This window comes from Aphelocoma coerulescens, chromosome 12 (assembly GCF_041296385.1).
Source record: "Aphelocoma coerulescens isolate FSJ_1873_10779 chromosome 12, UR_Acoe_1.0, whole genome shotgun sequence".
In the NCBI taxonomy this organism is placed as follows: Eukaryota; Metazoa; Chordata; class Aves; order Passeriformes; family Corvidae; genus Aphelocoma; species Aphelocoma coerulescens.
The window spans coordinates 9,464,241-9,489,386 of record NC_091026.1 but is presented as its reverse complement, the minus strand read 5'-3'; the positions used below and the strand labels follow the sequence as shown (position 1 = coordinate 9,489,386).

At 42.1% G+C, this 25,146-nt stretch overlaps 1 protein-coding gene across 3 annotated transcripts in view; it reads right to left on the bottom strand.

Annotated features, from left to right (window-relative positions):
• Nucleotides 1–1,647: 1,647 nt before the first annotated feature.
• Nucleotides 1,648–25,146, bottom strand: part of IP6K2 (inositol hexakisphosphate kinase 2) — a 49,677-nt gene continuing 26,178 nt past the window's right edge. The window contains exons 1-6 of one of the 3 annotated variants that reach the window (XM_069027466.1): nt 24,442–24,530; nt 8,684–8,982; nt 6,315–6,537; nt 5,295–5,470; nt 3,865–4,040; nt 1,648–2,432 (exon numbers count right to left, since the gene is read on the bottom strand). In XM_069027466.1, coding sequence (XP_068883567.1) covers nt 1,935–2,432; nt 3,865–4,040; nt 5,295–5,470; nt 6,315–6,537; nt 8,684–8,885 — 1,275 coding nt within the window. In that variant the 5' untranslated portion in view covers nt 8,886–8,982; nt 24,442–24,530 and the 3' untranslated portion in view covers nt 1,648–1,934. Of the gene's footprint in view, nt 2,433–3,864; nt 4,041–5,294; nt 5,471–6,314; nt 6,538–8,683; nt 8,983–24,351; nt 24,531–25,146 lie in introns of those variants that run through there. The other 2 variants (XM_069027468.1, XM_069027467.1) reach the window with 2 other exon arrangements.

Sequence of the window (25,146 nt, the reverse complement as noted above, 5' to 3'; positions counted from 1 at the left end):
GATTGTTCTCATCGGATTTTATGAATTCCCTCCAGAGTTCCTACGTAACACAAGTACATTAGGGCACTTTATCCCTGCTAATTTCAGACTTACAAAGTCAAACCATGTATCAGATGAATCTGCACAGGGAGGCTTGTTCCTAAGTAGCAGCAATGATAGGCGACCACAGTGCCTGCCAAGAGACTCGTCATTAGCTCATTAGCAGAGGACATCACATCCTAAACTGGAGAACTGAAAAGGAAACATCACCTTGCAGCCATGGCCCCTCTCCTTGTACTGGGCACATCTTGGGAACAGCAGGCAGTAGTGGTGCTCATCAGTGCTGAAGGCATTTCGCAGTTGAGATGCCAAGAATAAGTAGCCCCATCCTCCCCCTTTGCCCAAGGCTTTCTGCAGCCAGTGCCCGGAGCTCTGCAGGGGCTGCTCCCAGGGCCCCATCAGTTGCACTCAGCACTAGGAGTCTTACCCAGGAGCAACACACAGCCTGCTCAGGCTGGACAAGCCCATCTCCAGGAAAAACAGCCTGTATGCTGGCATGTAATAGTGAAATGACTGCAAGATGTAAAAATACCTGTTTTACACCAAAATCAGTCGGTGCCTGAGCACTGTGCAACAACACAAACCCAAACGAAAACCAAACAAAAACCCCCCACCCACAAACTCATGTATAAGCAAAGGTTAAAAACTTCTTTAAAAAGTACAAAGGAGCACAGGAGAGCCATCAGAGACTTTGATCAGGAGAACTTGATAGCAACTCCCAGGGAATATGAAACTGAAGCTGCAGGGCTACAGCCAGCTGAAGAGGGTGACCTTCGACGAGCAGATCTGCAGCCTTCCTGTCACATCCCACCTCTCCTCTCCTAAGCAAACCTGCAGGCAAAGTATGGGCCAGGGAGATGATTCACCTCACTCTTCTGCACAAACTGACTCCTTCATTCTGATTATCCCCACACTTACCTCAGCATTTCCACACCCATTTTTCTCTTACACTATCATGATGACGTACAACCCTCACAAGGAGAGAAGTCATTTAGATAAATAAATGTTCCTCTTAAAAGAACCGTTGGTTTACTCTTTCAGTTACTCACTAACCTCTCACTTCCCGATGCTTCCTTCCTGTCTGTTTGTCCCAAGAAAGATTTTAAGCTGCTTAAGGTACTTTTCAGGCTTGGCAGGTCTGGCCTGGTTGCTGCCGTTGCAGCTAATCCTGTACAAGTTTTACACGTTTTGCCCTAGCTTAGGTTAAATAACATCCATAGCTCTCTAGAAATAGGTTACACAGCATGAGATCTAGTTACAAGGTCCTGGAACAAGAAATAGGTTGTCGATTTCAAGAGCAAGTTCTCACTGATCAGTCCTCATTCTAGCTGGAAGGGACATCTGGAGGCCACTCAGAAGTTGTCTTTACCCTGTCTACACAGAACCTGTTGTCTTAGCCTCTCCTCAAAGGGAAAGTGTTGGGGCCTGCCAGCTCAGTGGCTGCTGGGCTTGCTTATCACTCTTGACAGGAGGCCCAGGACAGATGTGCCATCCCACAGGTGGTCTCATGAGGCAGGTAAGCGTTGCTGTTCATATGCTGCTTCTGCATTACACCAGATATCTGAGCTTCATCTCTTCCTCAGGCACCAGCAACAACAGAAGCACCACTTACGACGAACAAAAAGAATTTTATTGGAACATATACACACAGGGATAACAGAGGTATCTGAGTAATCAAATATGGAATGTTTAAGAAAGTTAAAATAAATAAGGATACCAAGTTTTGCCAGTGCTAGGTCCAGCACCAATGTAAGTAAATGCCCTCTGAACAAGTCTGACTCTGACAGGACCGTCCCTGCAGAGCCTGTAAAGATTCCTACCACCAGAAAGTGGCCAATAATTTTGGAATACAAACAGTCACAATAGTGCTTTCTACTGATGTGCATTCACAATGTTTATTCGCTACTTTCGTCTCTTATTTCTTTAATAATATCTATTAAATTCTGGAGTCCAAAAACATAACCCGTGTCTTGGCCCTCATGCACCACACTATCTTCTCCATAGTACTTGCAGGTTGTGTGGGCAAAGTCTATCATGCGGACATCGACAGTACTGGCAGTTGGTTTGTAGGCATAGGCTCCTGCTGACTCATCTGAAGATTCCTCTGAAAGGTCCTCTAGGTCCTCGGGGTCCGAGTCAACGGCAACTTCCTGCCTTTCCTTCCCATCATAAATGATCAGCAAGGAGCTGGAATAGAAGCGGTAAGACTCCTGTTTCTCCAGCACAGACTTGAGTTCAGTAAGTTTTTTAATAACGGACTCAAAGAGTTCCCTGCGCAGGTATTTGCCGTTATGAAAGAACTGGTAAAGTGCTTCTTTGAATCCTTGGACTGAGAGTTTTCTTCCATGGTATTTGTTCATGAACATCAGCTGGCCAGTGCCTGCCTGGTAGACCTGCATATACAAACACAAGACAAGAAAAAAGGAATAGTTAAAATTGCTGGTACACTGACACTAAAGCCTTGAGGGAACGTAAAAAAAAAAATTAAGAACTAAAAAAGCATGCTCCTTAAAGCTTTTACAAGATGACATACTACTCTCTAAAACTGCTCTTGCACAATTACAGAAACTGCTATCAACAGATCCAGCAGCGCCTGTGCAACTGAGAGGAAGTGGAAAATTCCTTCAGTTTAGATTTAAGTTTTCCACCCAGCATGAAAGAATGAGGACTGGAAATGAGATTAGGAAAGCTGCAGCCAAGATCTCCAAAGTTAAGCTACAGCTTGTACCACAGCCACTCATTCAGCTCACTACCTGCCTCTGCTCTAGGATGTACCAGCTGATTCCCAGCATGCTGAGATCCGAGTGACAGCAAACATTCCTATCCAAAACTAAAGCGTACCCCATAATCAGCTGTACCTAAAGAAGTCAGAGGTGCTCCTGCAGGAAGATGATTTCCTATAGAAGAGTGGTCTATCATTCAATAATGCCTAAACATGTAGGTCAAGAAAGAATTGCAGGTGCTTCCAAAGTTCCTCTTTGTTTTCCAGCCCAGATCAACACTGGAAAGTGAACAAGGGCCATGCCACACTCAAATCCCAGCACACTGTGGTTAGAAGTGCAGCTCCCACACTTTCATTTCTGCCTCATGTTTTTCTCTGAAGTTGAACAGTGAGCTGAACACTACACATGCCAATAGGCGTGCTGTGGAACAAGTCCTAGCAAACAACTGCTAGCATTCCGGGAATCTATTGGATGGGTGGAGAGAGGCTTCAGAAAAAAACTCAAACACAAACATGTTGTTTCCCATTTGTCACTCTAGGAATACAGAAACAAGTAAACAAAAAATTCAGGTGAAAGTCCACACAATGTCTCCTCATCTGGCAACAAGTCTCATTAAATTTACCAAGCACTTCTTTCCTGCACTTTGCAACAAGTCTACTTCATGCAGAGAATGATCTGTGGCTTTTCAGAGTTACAGAACTGAACTGAACTGATTGCTTCTTAGTATTTTGACAGATTTCCATGTGCTTCATTTTAAAATGCATATAACTGGCCCTCCTTGTAACTGTTCCCTATGCTACACTGAAATGTTAATTGGATCAGTAGTTTTAACAGTTTTGAACTGCTGATATGGTGCAGGAGGCTGTTTGTGTGTTCAGAGCCTGCACTCAACTCTTGCAGAGCGTGGGCTGCAGGTTGCTCCTGCAGATGCTGCCACCTCCAACTGATCAGTGATACTCAAAAGCCTCACTCCCCTCCGTGAAGGAAACGAAGCACAGCAGCTTGAGGGTAACAGCTTGTGGCATGACTACATAAACCCAAAACTCCACTAACAGAAATAGGTGCAAGTCTGTTGGCCACACATGATGAGTTCTGCTCTCACCTGCATGCCACAGACTCGCACTCCAATCACAGCTGAGGTGCTCTGCTGACACTTGCGGATCTGATTCGCCTTCTTCTCCTCAGACGCGTCGTCGCCGTGCTGCCGGGTCCCCATCTTCAGGTCCAGCACACACGGAACCTCGTAGCGAGACGTCAGGTTCTCCAGCAAAATGAATTCTGAGCAGTTAAGGAACAAGCCTCACAATGAGGAATACAGGCTTTAAAAACATTACCACAGATTTTACAGTGCCTCACTCTTAACTTTAAGCATACCCAAAACATGCCTAGTATAAAGTAATCTATCAAAAATTACAGTGACATAAATTTAGATGCTCACTCTGCTTTAAGCCAGTTCCACCTTTACTGGTCTCTAGATACCAGTGAATTTTCACACTAAGTGAAAACCAAAAGCAATCAGGGTTATAAAGAAACCTAACGTGGCAGCTGACTTTGAATTATGAAATATTTCCTGTCTAGCAAGAGTTTTTTTTTTCTGTGGGAAATGAAGATTTTGTGTTTGTGTTATCACTCAAAATCAGTGAAGCATTTTCATACCATCTTTACAACTTTAAAACATCTGTATTAACACTGTTCCAAAGATAACACACACTTCTTAGGCAACTGAATAATCATCTACAGTGAAATGGTGAGGGTACCAGCCAAAAAAAATCCTTTCTATCTCTTTGATCATTTATTAGTCATAGATGTTTCAGTAATCCATCACCGAAACTCCTCACACATGAGAAATTTGTTTACCTCAGTATTTAGATATTATTACTTTTGCAGGATGTATCAGTTGCATCCAAGCCTACAGCTTGGATAGAATGCTCAGGGTGGAGATGTTTGCCTATGGTTCCCACAGCACAAAACCAATGTGCTTCAGCTTTCATGGATTCAATCAGATTTTTGTTTCTCATGCTCCAATCCTACATGACTGTTTATATTCAACTTCTCTTAAAGCTCATTAAAAAGAGGCTACTAGAAGCAGAACACTCCAGGCACTGGAACATCCTCTGTATTTAAGAAACTGATGAAAAGGGAAAAGGACACTGGTTTTTAAGATCACCAGTATCAAAACAGTAGTAAAAAGCGAGAGAACTCTTCTCCTTTGAAAGCTTTCACTAGAAACTGTTCTTGTGAAAGACACCAAACACAGTATGCTGTAAAACCTGTCCACTAGCTAACCCCCAATGTGAAGATTTTAATTCAGTTCTCTGAATTTCCTAGCTTAGGTAGTTTGTTACGTGCTGGAAAAGCCCATTCCTAGAAAGTGCTGGCAAACCCTTCAAAGATGCCAAATAAATCACAGCTTCAGAGAGTCTCTCAGGACTGCAGTTAAGCCTGCTCTGTACTCTTATTTGCAATGTTCAAGAAATAAAAGGCACAGCCCTACTCATTGCATTGTTATGAGGTACTTTCAGGAAAGGATACTATATTGATTTCGGTGCTTGGCGTTTTCCTTCATCCGCTGTAACTGTTGCTGGTGACATTTCATGCTCCAAGGATTATGGTGTTTAAACTGAGAACTGACATTTCCTTTTTTCTCTACAGTGTAATACAAGACTTCAGATTTCTTCAGCCACTCAAATTCTTCCTCCAGTTTGTGACTAGAAAAACAGAACAAAGTAGCAAATTATAGGTCAAGTGGAAAAATAAGCTCTTGAAGAGGGGTTGGCAATGGATTTAACTTTACAAGCTATTTTGCTCACCTTCATTAATAGAAGCAAAAGCTTTATTTTCCTCTCTGTACAAGTGGACAAGATGCCCATGACCAGTATTTCAATCATTATAAAGCTACCTCCATACTAATATAAATTAGCATATAGCCAAATGCCACAGAACCTGCAGTAATTTTACTTATATATCCTTTACCTGTGTGAATGACTTCTATGAAGTAATACAAGAGGTAGTGATGCACTTTAAGGTTTATCCTTAGCTAAGGTCACTGTTTTTAACACATCACAGCCCACAGTTTATGGTGTGCACAATTAATAGAAATGAACAAGGGGAAAAATGTCATTAACAGGGATAAAGCAGAATTCCTAACAAAGTATGCCATATATAGTAGCACTTAAATACATTTGGGGTTGCAAGGGCTTTTTTTAAACTGTTGTTCTTTTGCAGGTGAGTCAATGTTTTTTGTTTGTAGGGGTGGTTTTTTGTGGCTGGGGTTTTTTTTGTTTTGTGGTTTTTTTTCCTCTTTCTGAAGCTTCAAAAGTAACACTGGGAAACCTGTTTCAACTGACCACAGCAGTAAAAAATGAAAAGACTCAACATGCTACTGAGGGCCAAGGACATACTAGTTTCACTAGTGAACCTGTCTGCACTGAAGAGGCCAGGAAAAACAAAAGAAACAAGAGAAGAAAAGAAAATGAAAGCGAAAGAGTTCTGGAGAATTCTCGAGACCAGAATTTGACAGCAAGGAAAAAAAAAAAAAAAATCAAAATTTACCTTTTCATTTTTTCCTCTTTCCTGTGCTGCCGGACCCATTCCTTAGATATCTTCTCATTTTCTAACAACATAGTCTTTTTGTTAGTCCACCGCAATAGCTTACTTTTGGGTTCACAGTCAGAGTTATCTAAGTTTTCTAAGTTATCGTGGTCCCCATTTAGTGGATATGCTATTAGACATAAGTTTCCATCTTCATCCTCTTCAAAGCTCACTGACACCACACCTGAAGAGAAAAAGCACCCAGACAGTTATGAATTGCTCAAGTGACAAGCAAGCCATTTAGAACGCAGTATTTTACACTAAGAATACAGCAACTTTATTTTTTCTCTTACCCCAGTCCTTAGTTTCTATCTTGCCACAGGCCAAACCTCATCTGCCAACCTAACAAATATCAAAAGAGCTAGACAAAAATGACACCTCACAAAAGACAATTTATCATGTTGACAAAACAATGATACAAAAGGTCATTTTCTCTCTCTGAGGCAGTCAAGTAACAATCAAATAATAACAGGACACAATTTCAATTAATAAAATTTTTTATTAATTAAAAAAAAAAAACCTGACTGGTCTGATTCTAAGTGAGATGTAAAACATTTGTTAACATCTTGCAGTGAAAAGTGACCTGCACAAAAAAAAAACTCACACCAAAAACTTTTTAAATTTTGCATGACAGCAAAGCAAAAAGCACTTATCCAAACAATATTTGGTTATTAGATCCCCAAGGGAAAGGAAAGATGTGCAAGGAGAGCAAAACAAGGGAAATGTCACATTACAACAGAAACTAGTCCAAAAGCTTCCACTTAGAATCACCATCTTTAATTATACATTGTCTTCTATTTTTTGGAATATATTTTATTGATACTGGTTATGCAGCAATCTTGTGGAATAAGTAACAAAAATGCAATACAAAGCAAATCTGTTTGTGGTACAGAAACACTGTGAACCTCAAAAGTATTTTTTTCTCTTCATCCTCTACAGCACTGCATTGCATTTTAAGAGTCTTAGTGGAGCACTGACAGATGTGCCCAGTGCTACACAAACAAGTCTCAGGGGTTAATGGAGAAGCCATAACAATTGTATGAATTGTTTTTTATTTTGTTTTCCAGTTCCCTATTTCAGATCAATCATTCTGCACAGTTCTTGCAGCTCATCACTAGCTAGGGGAGAGGGCTCAGTGAGAGACGGAACTTCCAAGCTGGGCAGGCAGCTCCCAGACCTGCAGTGGCTGGGGCAGGGAGAGCAGAAACTCTGACAGTCCCGCTGTCACAAAGGAAAGAACAATGGGAAAAAGGGTGGGGGAGCCAGCTAGCAAACGACTTCTTTGCCTTTACTCTGGAAAAAAATCCAGAAGTGGACCAAGTGAGGCCCCTTCCCCCTAAATCCCTCCCCATACTTCCCAGAGAGCCACATACACTAGTACAATTGTTCTGTTACATTTTGAAAAGTATCATTCAAATATCAGATTTTCTTCCAGTCCAACAGAACTTGTAATTAGACATGGCAAAAAGTCTCTGTAAAGGAGCAGGATATATTAACTCTGAAACATCTCTGAAGTCTTCCATCACTTTCACAAACAGAACACAAAACTTCATCACCATCATGGTTGTTAAAATCAATGTGCTTTAAAAAGCAACTCCATTTTTAAAAAGTGCTTCAGACATATTATTTATTAATCATCAGGCAGCAATTGATGGAATAGGAGAGAGAAAAAGAAGTATTCCTGTTAACTAGTGCAATTTTTAGGAGAACTGGAATTTCCACTCCTACATAACTTCTGACTCAGCCTCATCATGGCTACTTGATCCTTGCCTACCTAAATGCCAGGAATTTTCATTTCCTAAATGGCAGAAATAACACTGCAGATATTCAACAAGACACCTTACTGGCATATACTTATTGTGATCAAAATGAAAGTCAGAGGAGAAATCAATGCACAAAAGAGACCACAACTAAGCTTACACAAAACACTATTATCCAACCTTACCAAATCCCTTGTAAACAAACATTAAACAAGTGGCAAAAAAAAAAAAAAAAAAGAAATAATTAAAAATCGACCAAAAAAAAAAGCAGCAGATAATTACTGAAAATATTCTCAAGCTGTTAGCTACTTACCTGTGCCTAAGGGAGATATATGGGCTATCACCAGCAGAGCTGCTCTACTCTAATGCTGTTAGTCAGCCCAAACACCAACTTGGCAAGCATTTCCAGCCTGCATCTCCACAGCCTGCCTCAGACAACATCAAAATACGTGAAAAAAACCCCTAAAATCTCTTCCACACAGAAGAGATTTCAGAGAAAACAGAGAGCACAGCACACTTGCATTTACAGAAACGAAAAACCCAACCCCATTCAGAGGTTTGGTGACTTACCCTCATACTGCGGAGTGAATTTACGCATTTCTGTCGGGAGAGTCTCATAGAACTGGTGCTCTCTCTGAATAAGGGGTTTACAGATGGTCTTGTCATTAAACCGAAGGACACAGGAGTGTCCTCCAACTTGGTGGACAAAAGGCTCCAGCAGGACTCCCTTGGAATAGTGCTCCACTTCCATAGCTCCAAATGCTGGGCTCATCCTTGTAGCACATTAGACAGAAGAAGGCGACAGTAGTGAAGGCAGTTCAGAGCCTGAAGCCTCCGAGACCCGCGGGTGTTTACTCTGATTCAAAAGTCTGTTAAGGCAAACACAAGAGAGCGGCGGCCGTCAGTGTCGGCGCACGCTGCGGCCTGGGCAGCACGACGGGAGTCGAGCGGGCCCGAGGGGAGCCGAGAGCAGCCGAGCGCGCGTCGCTCTCCGTCCGGACGCGGCCGACTGCGGGCGAGCGCGGGGCGCAGCCAGGCAGGCTCCGGAGGCCGCGCCCCCGCCGCGTCGCAGCCAATGGGAGGCCCCGCGGGGCGGGCGCACGGCGCGCAGGGGCGGGGCGGGGCAGAGGGAGCGCTGCGGCCGGCGCCGCTCGCCCCTTCCCCGAAGGAAACCCACCCGTGGCCACCCTAGCGAGTCCCCCCGCCAGCCGCGCCTGTCGCCCTCCAGCGCCCGACCCCGGAGACAGGAGCGCCAGCGCTCCCAACGACACTCCCTGCCTCCTGCGCCAGCCCGAAAAACCGGGAATTAACACCGAGCGTACAATTCCTCCCTTCCAGGCAGGGACAGCAACCAACCAACGTCCAGGGTGGGACGTTTATTTCACCGGTTCATTCACAACAAGATGTCAGACACCGAAAATATTACACAGATACAAGCTCTTCATAGGCAAGCCATAATGCTAATGTGCCATTTTCCAAGAACATATTTTTTTGGTGCATCCAGCAGAAGGCAATGCTCAGCTGCACCCGAAGGTTCTGCTTCTGCACCCTGTGACCGCATGCTGCTCGGTTCTGGGCAGCCGCCAGTTTCACGCAACCTGGACTTCTGAAAGCAATTAAAGGAGCGAAGCTAAAAGTCAAAACATGACTGCCTTGTTCTCTGCCTTCCAGTAAATTTTTAAGTCCAGTTACTCTAATTTTAGACCAAATCTTTAATGATTAACTTTTTGCGGCTAAAAACAACCTCATGCTTATTTTGCCTGAAGATCGTTACACGAACAATAATGCACTTAATTCAAAGAGACTACAAAGTGTTCTAGGTCACAGGTCTATTTTTATTTGTCCTCCTTAGATATTTAACAGCTTTACATTAACTGGAAAAGCAGAGACCTGCAGGCTTAAAGCAGTGGTGCTACCAGAACTACAGACGCCTACAGCGTGTCCTGGACATAAGAGCATTAATCGAATTAAGCAACTAAACTGCCTAAAGAAACAACAGATCGATCAACTGAATGAACTCCAGGTCCTACAATGTTTACCTGCATCTAAAGATAACAGGTCAATATGAGTTGAATGTATTTTTGTTGGTGGAGCTTTTTGTTGGGTTTCTTTTTTTCCTCCTTTTTTCCAAATGCCTTATTTGACAAAACATTATCAGGCTGCTCTTTTTTCTTTTTTCCCCCTCTTTAATCTGGAATAGTATTCCCCAGAAACAATACTGTCTTCTGATAACCTATATGATTAAGATTAGAGCAATATCAGTAAACTTTCATTACTCTTTGTACTACTTTTAATTTCCTAGTATTCTTTTTATAATGCAGCTACTGCATCACCAGAGAATTTTCTTACCTACCTCAGCATCAACAATTTGACAACTCAGAGACACAGATGTAAAAAACTCTCAGTTACACCCTAAACGCAAGCCACTTCAAAAAAACCTACCCAACTGCACCAAGCTGAAGTGCCCAGACAGGACAGAAAAGCCATGTAACCATGGCCTGTTCCCAAATCCCAGGCAGTCCAATGTATCTCTTCAGCTGCCGCAGTCAGAAGTGAGCACTGTTAGTGCTCCAGAGTCACAGATTTACTTCTCCATGGCTCCCCACAGTAGCACCCACTCCATGCAGAGTTACACTGCTCTTCCCCAAGGCTCACCGGCAAGCTGACTTACCAGCACATGAGTAATACACTTGGAGCTGTCAGGAAACACACACTTAACAAGCCGCATAGCTCCTGAGTAAACCCTGAGAATTGTTTCCATTTTCTATTACAGAAACTATAAGCACCAATCTGTATAATGCAACAGTAATTTTATAACTCTTGAGTTTTCATCGGGATTTTCTAGAGCCAGTAATACCTCCAGTCTTCTGGAATTTCCAAGGGAAAGCCAGAAGTGTGCCAGGTTTCACTGGAGGTGCAGTAACATATGCACATGATCTTACAGTGCCAGAGCTTTACACTGGCACAGCCACTTTTAACAGCCTTGCAGAACAGCAGCAGAACAAGAGCCACTCTTTCCAAGACAGCATCACCATTCTGTGGCTGCCTTCCTAATTACCCCTGATACCGCTGATTGCCGACTGCAGCGATTCAGACTGAGAAAGTACCTTGCAATATCCTTTAACCTCAAACACTTAAGTCTGTCCCAGTCCTCCTCTCCTGCGTTGAGTTGCATCAGCAGTTAAGTCTTGAAGATATTTATGCTGTAGAAATGACTCTAGCAAAAATCACCTCCAACACAGAAATTGCACACCTTGTTTACCCAACACATCTTCAGGGAGCTCATTAGTAGCAGCTCAACTTGTTGGCTGTCATGGATGCCCAAGTGGTCTGGACAATACTTGGATGTGGATCACCACACGCACTCAGCAATGGAATTGCCAAGCACAGAATTGGACAGGACTACTCATTCTGCTTCACCCTTTCCTGAACAAGTAAGATCTGGCAGCACATCACACAGTGTAACTTCCCATTTGAAGAAAAACAAAGCAAGTTTTTTTAATTGCTCTGATACTATAAAAATTATAAGTTACGCAATTAGACAGGCTTGGAGTTTTTTTTGAGAGAAATGTTAGAAACACATGTACATAGTCAAACACAGCGCACCCAGTCCAGCACCACCACAAGACAAACGTGGATCTACCAGAAATAAAAGGGGAGGCTCACACAAATGGAGATGAGTTTACTGTGCCTGTATTAGTAAGCTTTCCTTCTGTTTTTATCTTCCAAAAACCACAGTGTAACTCCCCCATGTTCTGTTTCCATGACTGAATTTTTGTAGTATATATCCCTGCTGGAAAAGCTCTATTAATACAGTTCTGCAGTAGAAGCTGTGTGCAAGGACTGCTGAACAGAGCATCAGCAAGGAGTTCCTTGCTATAAAGCCTTTAACAGAGCTCCTTAATTGTGCAAAGCAATTTAGTGCCTTTTTATGAAGCTAAAACACAAATATGATTTGAACATAGTAACAGTGCTCAAGAAGACAGCAGCAAGACCACGTAATCTTGTCAACAGTTTAGGTTTCAGTGAGGCTTTAGTTTTCACTTTGATCAATTAATGTATTGTAGCCATTCAAGAAGCACTTTTTGCCTAATAAATTCAGTTTGTTTTCACCCAATTCTTCTCACTTGCAAAAAGGCTTTGAGTAAGATCTTAAGGGTTTTTTTCTGCTGCATGCCTTAACATTACCATTACTAACAATCAGGATTTGTTTGTCATTTTGGCTCTCCTTAATATTTGGAATCTTGCCATTCAGATGAACAGGGCCTGGAGCACAACTGTAATGCCCATCAGAAATGCTTTGCACTGTTTAATTTATAAATACTTTAATTCCATAAACAGCCTCACAATATGCCAAACTGGTTGCAGTTTCTTACAAATAAAAGCTTAGACCAAAGACCAACAGTTTCAAGTGGCATTGATGTTCACCAGCACAAGCACAATGCAGTTCTTCACTGCCTTTCCTCTGATTCTACACCCAGTTTGTTCTCAATGCTCTTCGGGAAGAAAGAGCCCAGAACAGCTGTTTTTAGGCAATCTTCCCAGATACCAAATGCAGACTCACTGTACCCTGCCCTTTTCCTCCTACGTGATTTTAAGTGCCTTTTGCTAAGAGTTTTTGCTCAAAGGACACATCAGCCAAAAAAGCAGATTTATTAACCCTTCATATGTCAAGCTTTTAAGAGAAAAACCTGACGTAACTTGAAGGAGCAAACAAAAATTTGCCTAGACACAGTAACATTAGCTTGAGCAATGTCATTCCTACAGTAAGCAGCAGAAGGCGTTTAAAACCCAAACCTGCAAACCAGAAGTGATATTTATACACATCTTATCCCCATCACGTGTGACAATGACCATCAAAAGAATACCGCAATGAATTCATGTTTTCAGGCTTTTAATATTAATCTCAGGTAACAGCATTCTTTGGAAGGTACTTCATGTCATTACAGATTCTCAACTTAGTCCCACACATAATTGCATTAATGAACACATCCTCTGGAGAGCACAGCTCTCAATTAAGCAGCAGCTTCTTCTTCATAACAATCTCAAAAATAATACACCTCCTGCCAAAACTCTGTAATGGTAGAACTACTGATGCAGAGCTGCCCTTCTGTTAAATCTGTTAAAACTAGGTTCTCTCTAGTGCAGGCTTTTTACTTTGGATGGTCGGTATCTTCAGCTCCACATAGCCCTAAATCAGCTTTACAGTGACAGAAATAACAAGGCAGCAAAGCTCTCTGCCTGTCCTTTTTTCTCAGTTCACTGGGCAGTGCAGAGGAAGCTGACAGGGTAGAGATCTGCAGAGCAGAGCTGCTGCAGGGTGCTGTAACTGCTGAACCAGACAAAGCAAAGCCTCTTCCTGAGGTTCCAAGGAAACAGAGGAATGGCACAGTCAGCCAACAGAACAGAAAAGAGTATCAGTGACCTATTAGATCAGCCAAAGAGAAAGCTGCTTCAGCCTAAAGAACATTGGGGAAGAAAAAAAATAGCTGAGAATGGACACAGGAAGATACAAGTAACACGGTGGAAAGCACATAGTATGTTTTTGAGAGCCCACCCACCACCTGTTTTCATGCACAAAATTGAAAAGGTACCTAAGATGTGAGTTGGTAAGTCATCACAATGCTCGAAGAGAATGACCCTTCACGACTGAAGCAGGATAAACACATTATGAGAGCTTACAATACACCTATCAACCAGGAATGATTACAGGAATTTTACAAGTCCTCATATGACTGAACTACTTGTTTCATTACTAATAACGTGGTACTTTACAAACAGCAAGGCACATTCCTTGAATCAAAGGAAGCAGAGGATGCAATTCCAGAGTATTAAAAGCATTAGATATGTTACACATGCTCAGGCTCAAAGGTCTTGCACAGCTTGTGATTAATTTTGATGAAAACCAATGCCATTCCTCTACACAAAACACTGTTTTATTAGCAAATATGCCCAAACTAACATTAGTAATGATTTGCTTCTAACATTCACTTTTGCTACTGCTTGGCTCAGGAACTGAAGTTATTCTGGTGTGTTCTGTTTTCAGAAGTTCTTGAGATTAGAATGGAGATATTCGTATCCTCTAGTGTCCAGTCAGCTGCCTTAGAACAGTATCAGAAATACATTTTAAAAATAAACTACATCAGATTAGGGAGCAAAACTTCTAAAATAAATGTTTTAATTTAATTCTTAGCAGAAAAATGACCTCTGAATTCATTTATCACAACTGTTTTAATCAATTCCTGATTGTGGGGATGCATTTTACTTCTAAATATAATGCAAATCCCACACTAGGATAGTTTTTGAAGCCTTTTGTATCTACAATAGAATAAATATAACTAAGTAGTAAAATCTACAGTTTCTAACCTTTTGACTCATTAAGACAGAAATGTAGAGCCCATAGAACGATGTGCTTGTATGAATCCTACAGTTTTGGGAAAAGTCTTAAGAGCAGCCCTAAATTCTGTATGATTACAGAAAGCCAACATTTATTACAGTAACTAATTTGGAGGGAAAAGTTTATCTTCAGTAGAAAAGTGCACTGACATTGTCAGTTCTCAGAATTTTTTTATTTAAAAACAAAAAAAAAATGTCCTATAAACAGCAAATATTTCAAATTTAATACAGCAGACAATAAATAGTCTTCAACACCCTGAGGGGCAGAGGGACAGTCTCATACCATCAAGGGGGAGGAAATACTAGAGTCCTTCTTTAAAAGATACACCAGGGGAGGAAAACCCCCTTCTTTTTCATTAAGTATTACTTGAAACAGGTGGTTGTGATGCTGTGACTTTCTATGCAAGTCAAGTTTATTTAAGCTCTTTTGCAGCAAATCCATCAATACAGTGATCATTAAGTTCCACGACTTGTACTCAGGGATGAGTAAGCATGACATTTGGTAAGAACACTCAGCAGAACACTTGCAAACTCAAGAGTAAGATACCAACTCCTTCAGACCCACATGTTGGGTCTATGTGTGCACTCCCTTTGAAGCAGGAACACTTTCACTATAGCCTTTAGTGGTAAATCATGAGGGTGCTGGGAGTCAGACACTGTAGTGGCACATCTATCATAACCACCTACAGACACAAAAAAGCCAAGAAAGAGCAAATTCTTCTTATTACATGTAGGCTGCTTGGGCTAGACCAGTAAAAGAAACCACCTGCTTCTTAAAAATACTGATATAATTTTATATATATTTTTTAACTTATCTTTACTAAATGGCTGGTGATTGCAGCAGTATGTTGCTGCAGTTTAGAAAAATTAAGTCATTTCTCCAGATAAATAAGGAAACTAATGCCTCGGATTAATTTCACAAATTAAAGGCTACGTACTGGAGAGGCATACTGGTTGTCTACAGAAAATTCTGAGTCGAAAGGCACCCACAGGGATCATAATTTATTTAATCGTGCAAAACAGACTGAATCTAGAAACCTAGAATTATACATGAAGTCGTGCACAAAATTCCTATGAAACACGTTTGCAAAACCCTTTGGGAACATGACTGAGCTGACTCCACAGCAGTCTCAGTCCATCAAGGTAGAAAGCTAATCCTATTTAACATTAGCTTTCAAAACATCAGCAAACATTTAACGCTGGCAAACAAAAGATTTCCACCAAGGAAGAATGCATTTTCTGCTTTCAAACTGCTGAAAAATACCTTGAAATGCCCTAACTTCTTCTGAGGATGTCAGCTATATCACTCCTAAAGGCACTACTCCTCTAGGTATTTCTTCCATTCCAAGGAGAGGGACAGTCCAACAGCAGCTACAATGGCAAAGGACTTGCCAGTGCTACACTGAAGTCCTGTTCTGTTGTGAGTTTATCAGGACTGTAAGACAGCACCCTGAGAGATCCTTTTCTATAACCAGAGCATCAAGCCTTTCCTATTCACTATGAATTTCATCTGTAATACAGAAATGAAAGACCATGCGCTGAGATGCCGAAAAATGGATAAAGATGCACTCTTTCAATGAAAAACATTTTTTTAAACTAGCAACATATTTATCCCATCTCTTTTAGTCCCTAAACATGGAGTTCTAGTTTTGTCTTCCTTTAAATATAACCCAACACAGACATAAACACTGCCAGACAGGTTAAGACATGTATTTATACCTGTAAATTGAATACCATAGCTCCAGAGCCACCTCCTATGATGCCATAAAGATTTTTTGCCTTTTCTTTTATACCCGTTATACCTTTTTTACAACTTCTGTATTCTTAGTGCTTTTTGCCTACATTCTTGGTCTTGTTTGTCAAGCTAAGAGACTAAACATTTTAGAAGCTTCGTAACTAGGGATCAGTATGCCCCAGACCCCAAGGTCCTCTCCAGAACATATTTTGTAAACTAAGATAGAACCATCCAGGGGAAGACTCCTTGGGGATGGGGGCTCACTCATTGGGGAATCTTTGATAGATATGCTAATTAGTAAAACCTATAATGTTATACCAGATCTTTTGGGGGTCCATTTTGGCGGGGTGCATTTCAGTGCATTTGACCTGGACATGTGCACCTAAGGATCTTTAAAATAAATACCAAGGTAAAATCCCTTTTACCCTTCTAACCGTGTATGACTCTTGATTTTAAGACCAGGAAAAGGCATCTCTATACCAGAAAGACTTTTGAATATAGCTTTAACAGACAAAACTAAGAATTACAAAACGTTAGGCATAACATATTAAGGGAGCAAACTACACACAAACCAATCTGAAGCTGCATAATGTTCTATGATTATTATTCCTCATGCACAATTATTATCCCTATCTTTCTTAAACTAGGTCTACATTATTAGGAGAAACTTAGTTCCCTAATCCTTTTGTCTAGGAAAGCAAGGCAAGTCACCAAGGCTGTCTTCCAAGAACTTCTAGCTTTTTTACATAAGCGTGCACAGCAGTCCCTCAGCTGCAATTTCTTAAAATTCACCAAGGAGGTTATGTGCTCAGTGCAATTGATATTTCAACATTTAAAAAAGCAACAGCTTTCAGCTTTCCTTACACCATTTGTAATCCGTAATCTTAACACCCACATACACAAAATTCTGGAAAAATGCCAATTTTACCTCTCAAGTAAAGCTATTTTATCTCCCTGGAACTAAAATAAAGCCAAGTTACAAGTTACTAAGCATATTCATACAGTAAAGAGCATTTCTGACCTATGTAGTTTTTTCAGGGATTGTGTAATTTAAGAACTAGTCTCTTTTCCAAGTAAAAATGCCATGGAAACTAAGAAACCTGACCCACCAAAACTAAGCTACTTAAACTTCCTACTTAGAAACTGATCCATCTTAAAACGGTATTCTGGCATCAGCAGCCAAAACCACCAGTTGCTACAAAAAGACAATACTGCCCTTTGTCGTGGAGAAACCAAAATAGCACTCAGCCTTTAATCTTCTGAAAATATGACAGCAAGAGCTAAATTGTGTGGAGTACACACATGGAAGTATTATTCAAGACACCAACACCCTCAAGAAATTCCAGCATTAAGATTAAAATAAATCCAAGATTATGCCTTTCTCATTACCATGAATTTAGCAGTCTGGGAACTGTATTTTGAGCCACTCAATGAAAGAACATGGAATCTTTGTGACCAGCCCTTCAGTTGTGACTCATTTGCCATATATGGCAAGAAAAATAAAATTCATATAGGACAAGTGTCAAGTCCCTTCCAAAGGTCACCTTCATTTAACTATACAAAGATTTTCTCTCATTTCCTTTAGAAATCCCAACCACTAATGTTTTTTATACCATAAGCACTAGCGGCCCACAGGACAAGATTGCTAAATTAAAGCTTTGATGCCTAAATCCTACAATCCAAGCTAACTCCTTGAGCAAAAACTTCCAAAGGAATGCACAGGAAAGATCATTAACAAATAAATTATTATAGGAAGAATGGTACCAAAAATGCACAGTAACCTATTTCATGCTTCTCATTTATGTGTATATTCACCTACACCATCAATATACCTCAAAAGAAGTTTAGCCCCTTTATGCAGAAAAATGACTGAAAAGTAGCCCAGAAGGAGATAAAGTCATCATGTTTTGGAATGCCCATCCCCACTTTCAACTGTAATTCTACAAGTGTAGGTTCCAAGAATACTTCTGATGACTAAGATTAATGGAGTTTTTGCTCCAGATCAGCTCACATTAATGAGATGCATTTAATATATCTTTTAAAACTGTCTTTATGTTTCAAAACACCTCAAACTACTGCAAACACATCTCAATTCAGATAACACAACCTAGATTTACATCTTACAGGGAAGAGTTTGTATGATTCAGTGACCGCTACATGCTCTTTCCCTGAAGAGTTGAAAATAACTGAGACCTAAGACCTTGAACACACAGCTCCCTGCAGGGTTGCCAGAGCAATTATAGAAATTCAAATGCAAAAGACACAACAGAATAATTTCAATGTGCTTCTTGCTTAACTGCAGCAGATTGGATGAGCGCAAGTAAGAACAGGAGAGTGTCTTATAAGACAGACTCTCCTGTGGCACAACAAAACTAAGGGAAAAAATCTTGACTGCTTCCCCTGGTAAATGCAATTCATTTCAAGAACAGTTTTTTTCCTAGGAAAAGGGAAAAGGACCTTTTCTACAAGTACACCTGCACAGTACTTAAAAAATTCGTTATGTATTTCATGTTTCATTGTTCAGTGATCTCCTAGTACACCATCTGGGGCCAATTACAGGCTCAGCATAATAATCACTGGCAAAGAATTAATCCTTTTAATCTCATACAGTTTACATATTCAAACAGCAATACAAAACCACTTGAAAAAAATCTTATCAATTTCAGTAATCTAGAAAAGGAAGCTCCAGTGGGAGCTTGGCTGTATTGCTCTTATCCCTGCAGCAGGCTGAAATACATTTAACCATGCACAAGAGCCAGCTAGTTTTAATAGCCCAGGCGATGGGACACAGCTGGAGTATGTCTGATTCCCTTAAAATATCTGTTGCTTTACAGGCAATTTTTATAGTAGCCAGCAAGTGTGCACTGCACAACAGTTTTCAAAGAGAAAACATCAGTCACCAAAAAGGGAAGAATCAGACAGGATGATTACCAAAAACCTACTTTCTCTTCAAAATTCGGCAACATAGCACCACCATCCACAGTGTGCTGATGTTCCAATTCTGCATTTCGAAAAAAACAGCATACTATGAGTGGAAAAACATAAGTCAAGCTTATGAAAAAAGCATTTTATTTTTTTAAAGCAAACTTTGCAGATAGTGATGTTAAAACATTAATTACACTTTAAAACATAATCACGATTCAGCACTTAAGTTTAAATACGTCAGAGGCTTTGTTTAAATGGAACAACGTGAAGTCAGTCATCCTCTCACCATGCAATTCACTGCAGCTCCATCAGCATTTACTTCATCTACCTTCATCCTCAAGAGACTACTTATCTATCTCCACAAATTCCAAATTACTCCCCCAACCATTTTGCTCCCTCCCTGTTGGAAATGATACAACTTTTAAATTTTTTTACATAACTTTGGTCAAGGGTATCTAGGACTATACCTTCAACTTTAATACTCACAGATGTCTCTTCAGAAAACTGACTGGTTCTATTAAGCCAGAACCAATTTTCCTAAGGTATCTTGAACAGATTCCCAGTTGCAATGACAGTTATATTAGTATGAACTCACCTACCCATCAATTTAACCTCATATCTCCTGTTAAATTGAACCAACCTTCTGAAAGTGCTAACACCTTAGAAAGATCAAGATGATGCCTATCATGTCAGGCAGCTTCATTTCTCATTTCTGTAACATCATTAAAGTAAATTATGTCATTAAAAAAAAAAAAATCAACTGCCATCATACTGTCCCCATATATCCAAAGCACAAGGCAAAAAAAAATTACCATTTTTCTGGAAAAAGAGATGAGAAAGGAAAAGAGCAAATGTCAAAAGAAAAGAGGTCATCTTCAATAAGCATGAAATTAAGCAGCAGCCAAAATTCCTGATAGGGTTTCAGGCAGCGTAGAAAATTTCTGCATCACAGCACTGCACAGCTCTCTGGGCATGCTTAAAGCCCTCTACGCTTCAAGAAAATAGAAGCGTTTTTGCTGTGCTCATTCTAATACAGACTTTGGCATAAACCCCCCAAACCCTTGCTTTTTCTAACTGTGATTTTCTGACAAAAAATAACCTCAATAATTGTATCTTCTGTCCTCAAGTCTGTTCATTTTAAGTCTCAACAACCTGGGGCAATATTAACCAGTTTCAGCAAGTCATCCAAATGCCTTTTTTTTTTTTTTTTTTAGTTCCTTCCAACCTTTTGGATGCCAGCAGAGCAGGACAGAAGACAGGGACCAAGAGAGGCAGTACAGCTGAATGGCTACTGTGTGAATTCAGTAGTTCCCTGTTCTGTTTGGGCTCTTAACTGGCTGATAAGCACATGCACAGCTCCGAACCAGGCACTGCCTGTGCCACCTCTTGCCCTACCATCCTACTATCCATCACGGCACACACACAAAGCAAGACTCTCAGTGGTCAAAACCATTTTATGAGCAAGCCTTTCTTTGTCCAGTAAAAACGCAAAACTGGGCAGTAACTGGCTCCAGCTGTCTCCAACAGAGAATCCTCCACATGTAGGAGCAATCCAGACACAGGGTCAAAGGCTGCATGTTGATAGCTGATAACAGCAGTGGTACATTCTGTACCTATTATGAAGATTATCATTCCCTTATTCTAACATGGCCCATCTTTCAGAGGCAGTCAGGGCTTCAAAGGCTTTGTGCCACACAAGCCAAGAATTTGTGGAAGATTTCAAGCTCTGAACACCTGATTAAACACAACCAATGACAGACCTTCATTTGAACAAACAATTACGTTTCCATTATGCCTTCCAGTATTTCAGATTTTGCAGAGGAGAAATTTCTAGCTACTTGCAGCACATGATACAGTGTCATACAGCTTTTTGCAAAAGGGGGAAAAAAGAACTATTTTTCAATAAAATAAGTTACCATGAAAGGCCCAAAATTAACATTCTAATGAGACATTTCTAACAAAAGTTATAGAAAGACATAGCTGCAGTTATACCTTAAAACTCTTAAAATGTAACCTCTTGATATTTGTAAACCATCCCTGTATTGTTTCAAAGATGCAATAACCTTGGGCAAGACAGGAAGCCAGGTAAAAGAATTAGCAAGAGGAAAAAACCTCTGCCTGCAATGGAAAATTTTCATCTCTTCAAGCAAGACAGAGATGCTGAGCCGGACCTGCGTTGCCTGGAGACCAACCACAGCTTCTTGCCAACAGGGACGAGCTAAGCATCAGCAAATTCAACAGCTGATAAGCGGATGAACTGAATGAGAGGCGGCAAGGTTTTTCCACACATCAATGTAAAATCCTGACAGCTTTCAGATAATGGTTCTAGCCCATGTTCAGTAGATAAACAAGAATTATTATGAATGTAAAATGTCAGCTTAAGAAAGCTTCAAACTGCTCTATATTTGGCTCTTACCCCCACACTTTGGGTACAACTAGAGCAGTAAATACCACACTCAAGATAAAAATTTTAGCTGCACCTCAGTTTCTGCCCTTTCAATCTTTGGATGTGGTACATGAACATTTGGAATACATTCCTACCCATTAAACAAGTTCTGTGTTTAAGCAAGGGTGCAGAACTATTAAGGAAACCAGTGAATTACATCAAAAAGGAAGAGCCTATACCTTGGCTTAGCATTAAAAACCACATCAAATCTTGTTTCACTTCAAAAACCGGCCTTTGCCCCCAGCCTTTCCCACTTGAAGCACAGCTCCCCAGGAAGGCCAGCATCATGTATGTTAGAGAGGAGACACTTGTTTTGCCTATTCTGGTCCTGGACCTACTCTCAAGCTCAGGCAGGCATTAACCCTGCTGCAGGAGCAGCACTCCTGACTTCTCAAAGAAACACCTCAGCTATCTCCCACACCATCAAATAGGAATCGTTGAAAAGAATTAACATTTAATACCAGTTACTCCAGAATTTCCCTAGACCTTATCTAATTCAATTCACTAAAAAATACTCCAACAGTAAAGAACTAGAAATTCTAAAGAATGGCTTCTATTTCATTTATCCCTGTAGGTAAATTCCACAAGGATATTGTACGTCACTAGTGAAGCAGATCTTTCACCGCCAACCTGACAGCACACATTTCCCTGCCTCCAGTAAAACCAAAAGGTTTGTCACCACTGCTGACAGACTGAGACACCCTCAGTGCCTCGAGGTTTGCACCCTTCCCCTACCTGTCAAAAGAAGAAACATCCCCAAAATAGCCTCATGCTCCCCAGCTGACTAGAGAACAACTAAAGCACCACCAATACCAGTGACCTGGATGAAAGCCCATCCACTGACAGGCAGCAAAAAGATTCTTGAACATCTTTTCTCATCCTGGTTTTTCAAAACATCATGCCTGACAAATGTTAAATCTTCCTTCCAAGCAACTGGTAGGGAAAGAATTTTTGAGAGTACAAAGCCCAGGATTCATGTGACTGACCACTGTCCAGTTTTCCAGCTGCTTCCAAACTACCACACCACATATGGCTATGACAGCTCTGATCTACCTTTCCTCCAGAAGAAACAGCAACATAAAACTTCCATTTGCTTGTATGACTGAAGCACCATAGACAAGATAACAGACTTACTTCAGAAAGGTATAAACATCAAAGACAGAAAAGAAAAACAGTTTTTTCCAATTAAATTAATGTAAATTTATGAAAAGCTACACAGCCAAGTTTAATATCTGGAATTTCTTACAAACAAGTACATGTGAATGGCCATAATCCTTCCCTCGACCTTTAACCAGGAAACACTTCTGAACACTTTATATTATTTTATTTAAAGAAATTTTCCTGAATTCTGGCAGTTAAATCACTGGGTTCTTATTTACTGAAGAAAAAAATGCAACAGCAATCTGAAACATGCTAAATCAGCCAAATGTAAACAAATTAATCAGTCCATTTTTAAAACACACATATTTATGTGTGGATGCATGTGTATATAAACTCAGTTTCCATTCCTTAATGTTACCATTAAGATAACATTACAATTACACAAATTAATTTAACTTAAAGAAAATTTTACAAGTCGGTTTCATCTTCTATAGATATATGAGAAAAATTATGACCAAAGAGGCCAATTCTTGGCCAAAACAACCCTGACTTTGTTAGTCTAAAGTGTCAGATATGAACTGTTCTACTACCATTTCAGTGCTGCACGTTGAGTAATGACCAATACATCACCTGACTGAAAAGTTAAACCAAACACTAATGTTCCAGAACCAAATATTAAAGCCAAATTCTAATTACAATATTTGACACAGAACTGTCCCCTTAGATGTCCACAAAAAGCACAGGGGCACTGGATGCATTTCTAAAACAGCTGAGTATATGATACACATAAGGCACTGTATCAAAAAAACAGAAAGGGGGAAAAGAAAAAAGACAGCCTAGAAGTAGAGGGCGATTAAATTCCAGCATATATCAGGAAAGATATCAGTGTTAAACATGCGTACTTTTCACAGTGGAATTAAGGCCAAGGGCATATCAGGGTGTAACTACCAAGAAGTTGTTATTCTATCAACAACGATAACATTTATTTTCTTAAGCTGGATGCCTATTTCCAAAGCGTCAACCACAAGTGTTTTTGTTTAAACCGTCTGCAGCTCCCAAGTCACGTTAACAAGGTATTATAAAACCGTGATGCTCAAACCAGTTCCTAACAAGGCATCACCCAGCACTTCCAGTTTACAGAGAAAAAGGGTATTCTTAAGCATCACATCCACTTATGCAACACATCCCGCAGCACCCGTTTTTCATTCTGAACTATCACCGAGCGTACCAAGCAGCAGTCAGAGCAGCAGCGCACCCATCACCAGGGCAAAACGGACGGATAACGTCAGACGATTCACAGAACTGCTGAGTAACAGCTAGAGGCGACCACCAGCCCCGGGGTCAGCAGCCACTGGAGCGACAACCGCGGCCCCCCCGCGCCGAGCCCGGGCCAGAGCGGCCGGCAGCCCCCGCCCCGCAAGCCCCGCGGAGAGCGCAGGAAGCGCTGTGCGGGCGGGGATGCTCCGCGAGAGCTGTCACCGCTGTCCCCCACGCCGACCAGACCCGCATCCCCGGGGTGACGCCGGGCCAGGGCCCCCCCTCCCTGCCCGCTGGGCACGGCAATGCCCCGAGGCCGCCACCGAGCATCCCCGCCGGGCAGCCGCCCATCTCCGCCTCGCCGGGCCAGGCACCGACCTGCGGGCGGGCGGGGCTGCGGCTGTCCCCACAGCGGAGAGCCCCCCGGGGGCAGGAGCAGCGGCGGGGGCAGCGGGGCGCACCCGTTACCTGATGGGGGCCGGCGCCGGCGGCGGCCTCAGCGCTTTTGTTCCTCAGACGTCAAGATGGCGGCGCGGCGCGTGGCCGGCCCTCCTCGCTCCGGCGCGCCCCGCCCTCCCACCCGCCTCCCCATTGGCTGGGCGCGCAGCGCCGCGCGCTGATTGGGTGCCGCCGGCGCCGCTGTTGCCAGGGGAGAGGGGCAGGGGAGTCGAGGCAGGGGCGGCCCCGGGCTCCTTCCGCGGCCCGGCCCGGCCGCTCGCCTCCTCCACGGGGAACACGGGCGGCGGCCGGCGGGGCCGCGGGGACAAGCGACCCTTCCGGGCTCCCAGCTGGCCCCGCCTCCGCTCCGCGAGGCAAACACAGGGCATGGCCTCCGCCCGAGCGCCCCCGCGCTGGGCACCTGGCTGTGGCCCCAAGCTTGGAGACACCACCCAAGCACGCGCAGGCTGGGGCCTGTCCCCTTCACCTCCCTGACCTGGGGATTCAACCTCCGCAAGCCGCAGCAGCCATGGGCAGGGCTCTCCGTAACTTACCCTCAGTGCCTGCTTGAAAACCATTTGTCCCTTGGTGTGCGATACATGCCGTCAGTTCGGACGGGCCCAGCGCGTACCTACAGGGCCCCTCCGCAGCTCGCCCCCGAGGAGGCAGAGGAAGAGCATCTGCAGAGCCCTTGAAGCACAGGAGGCACGTGGGGCTGTGTGCCTGAGCTCACTG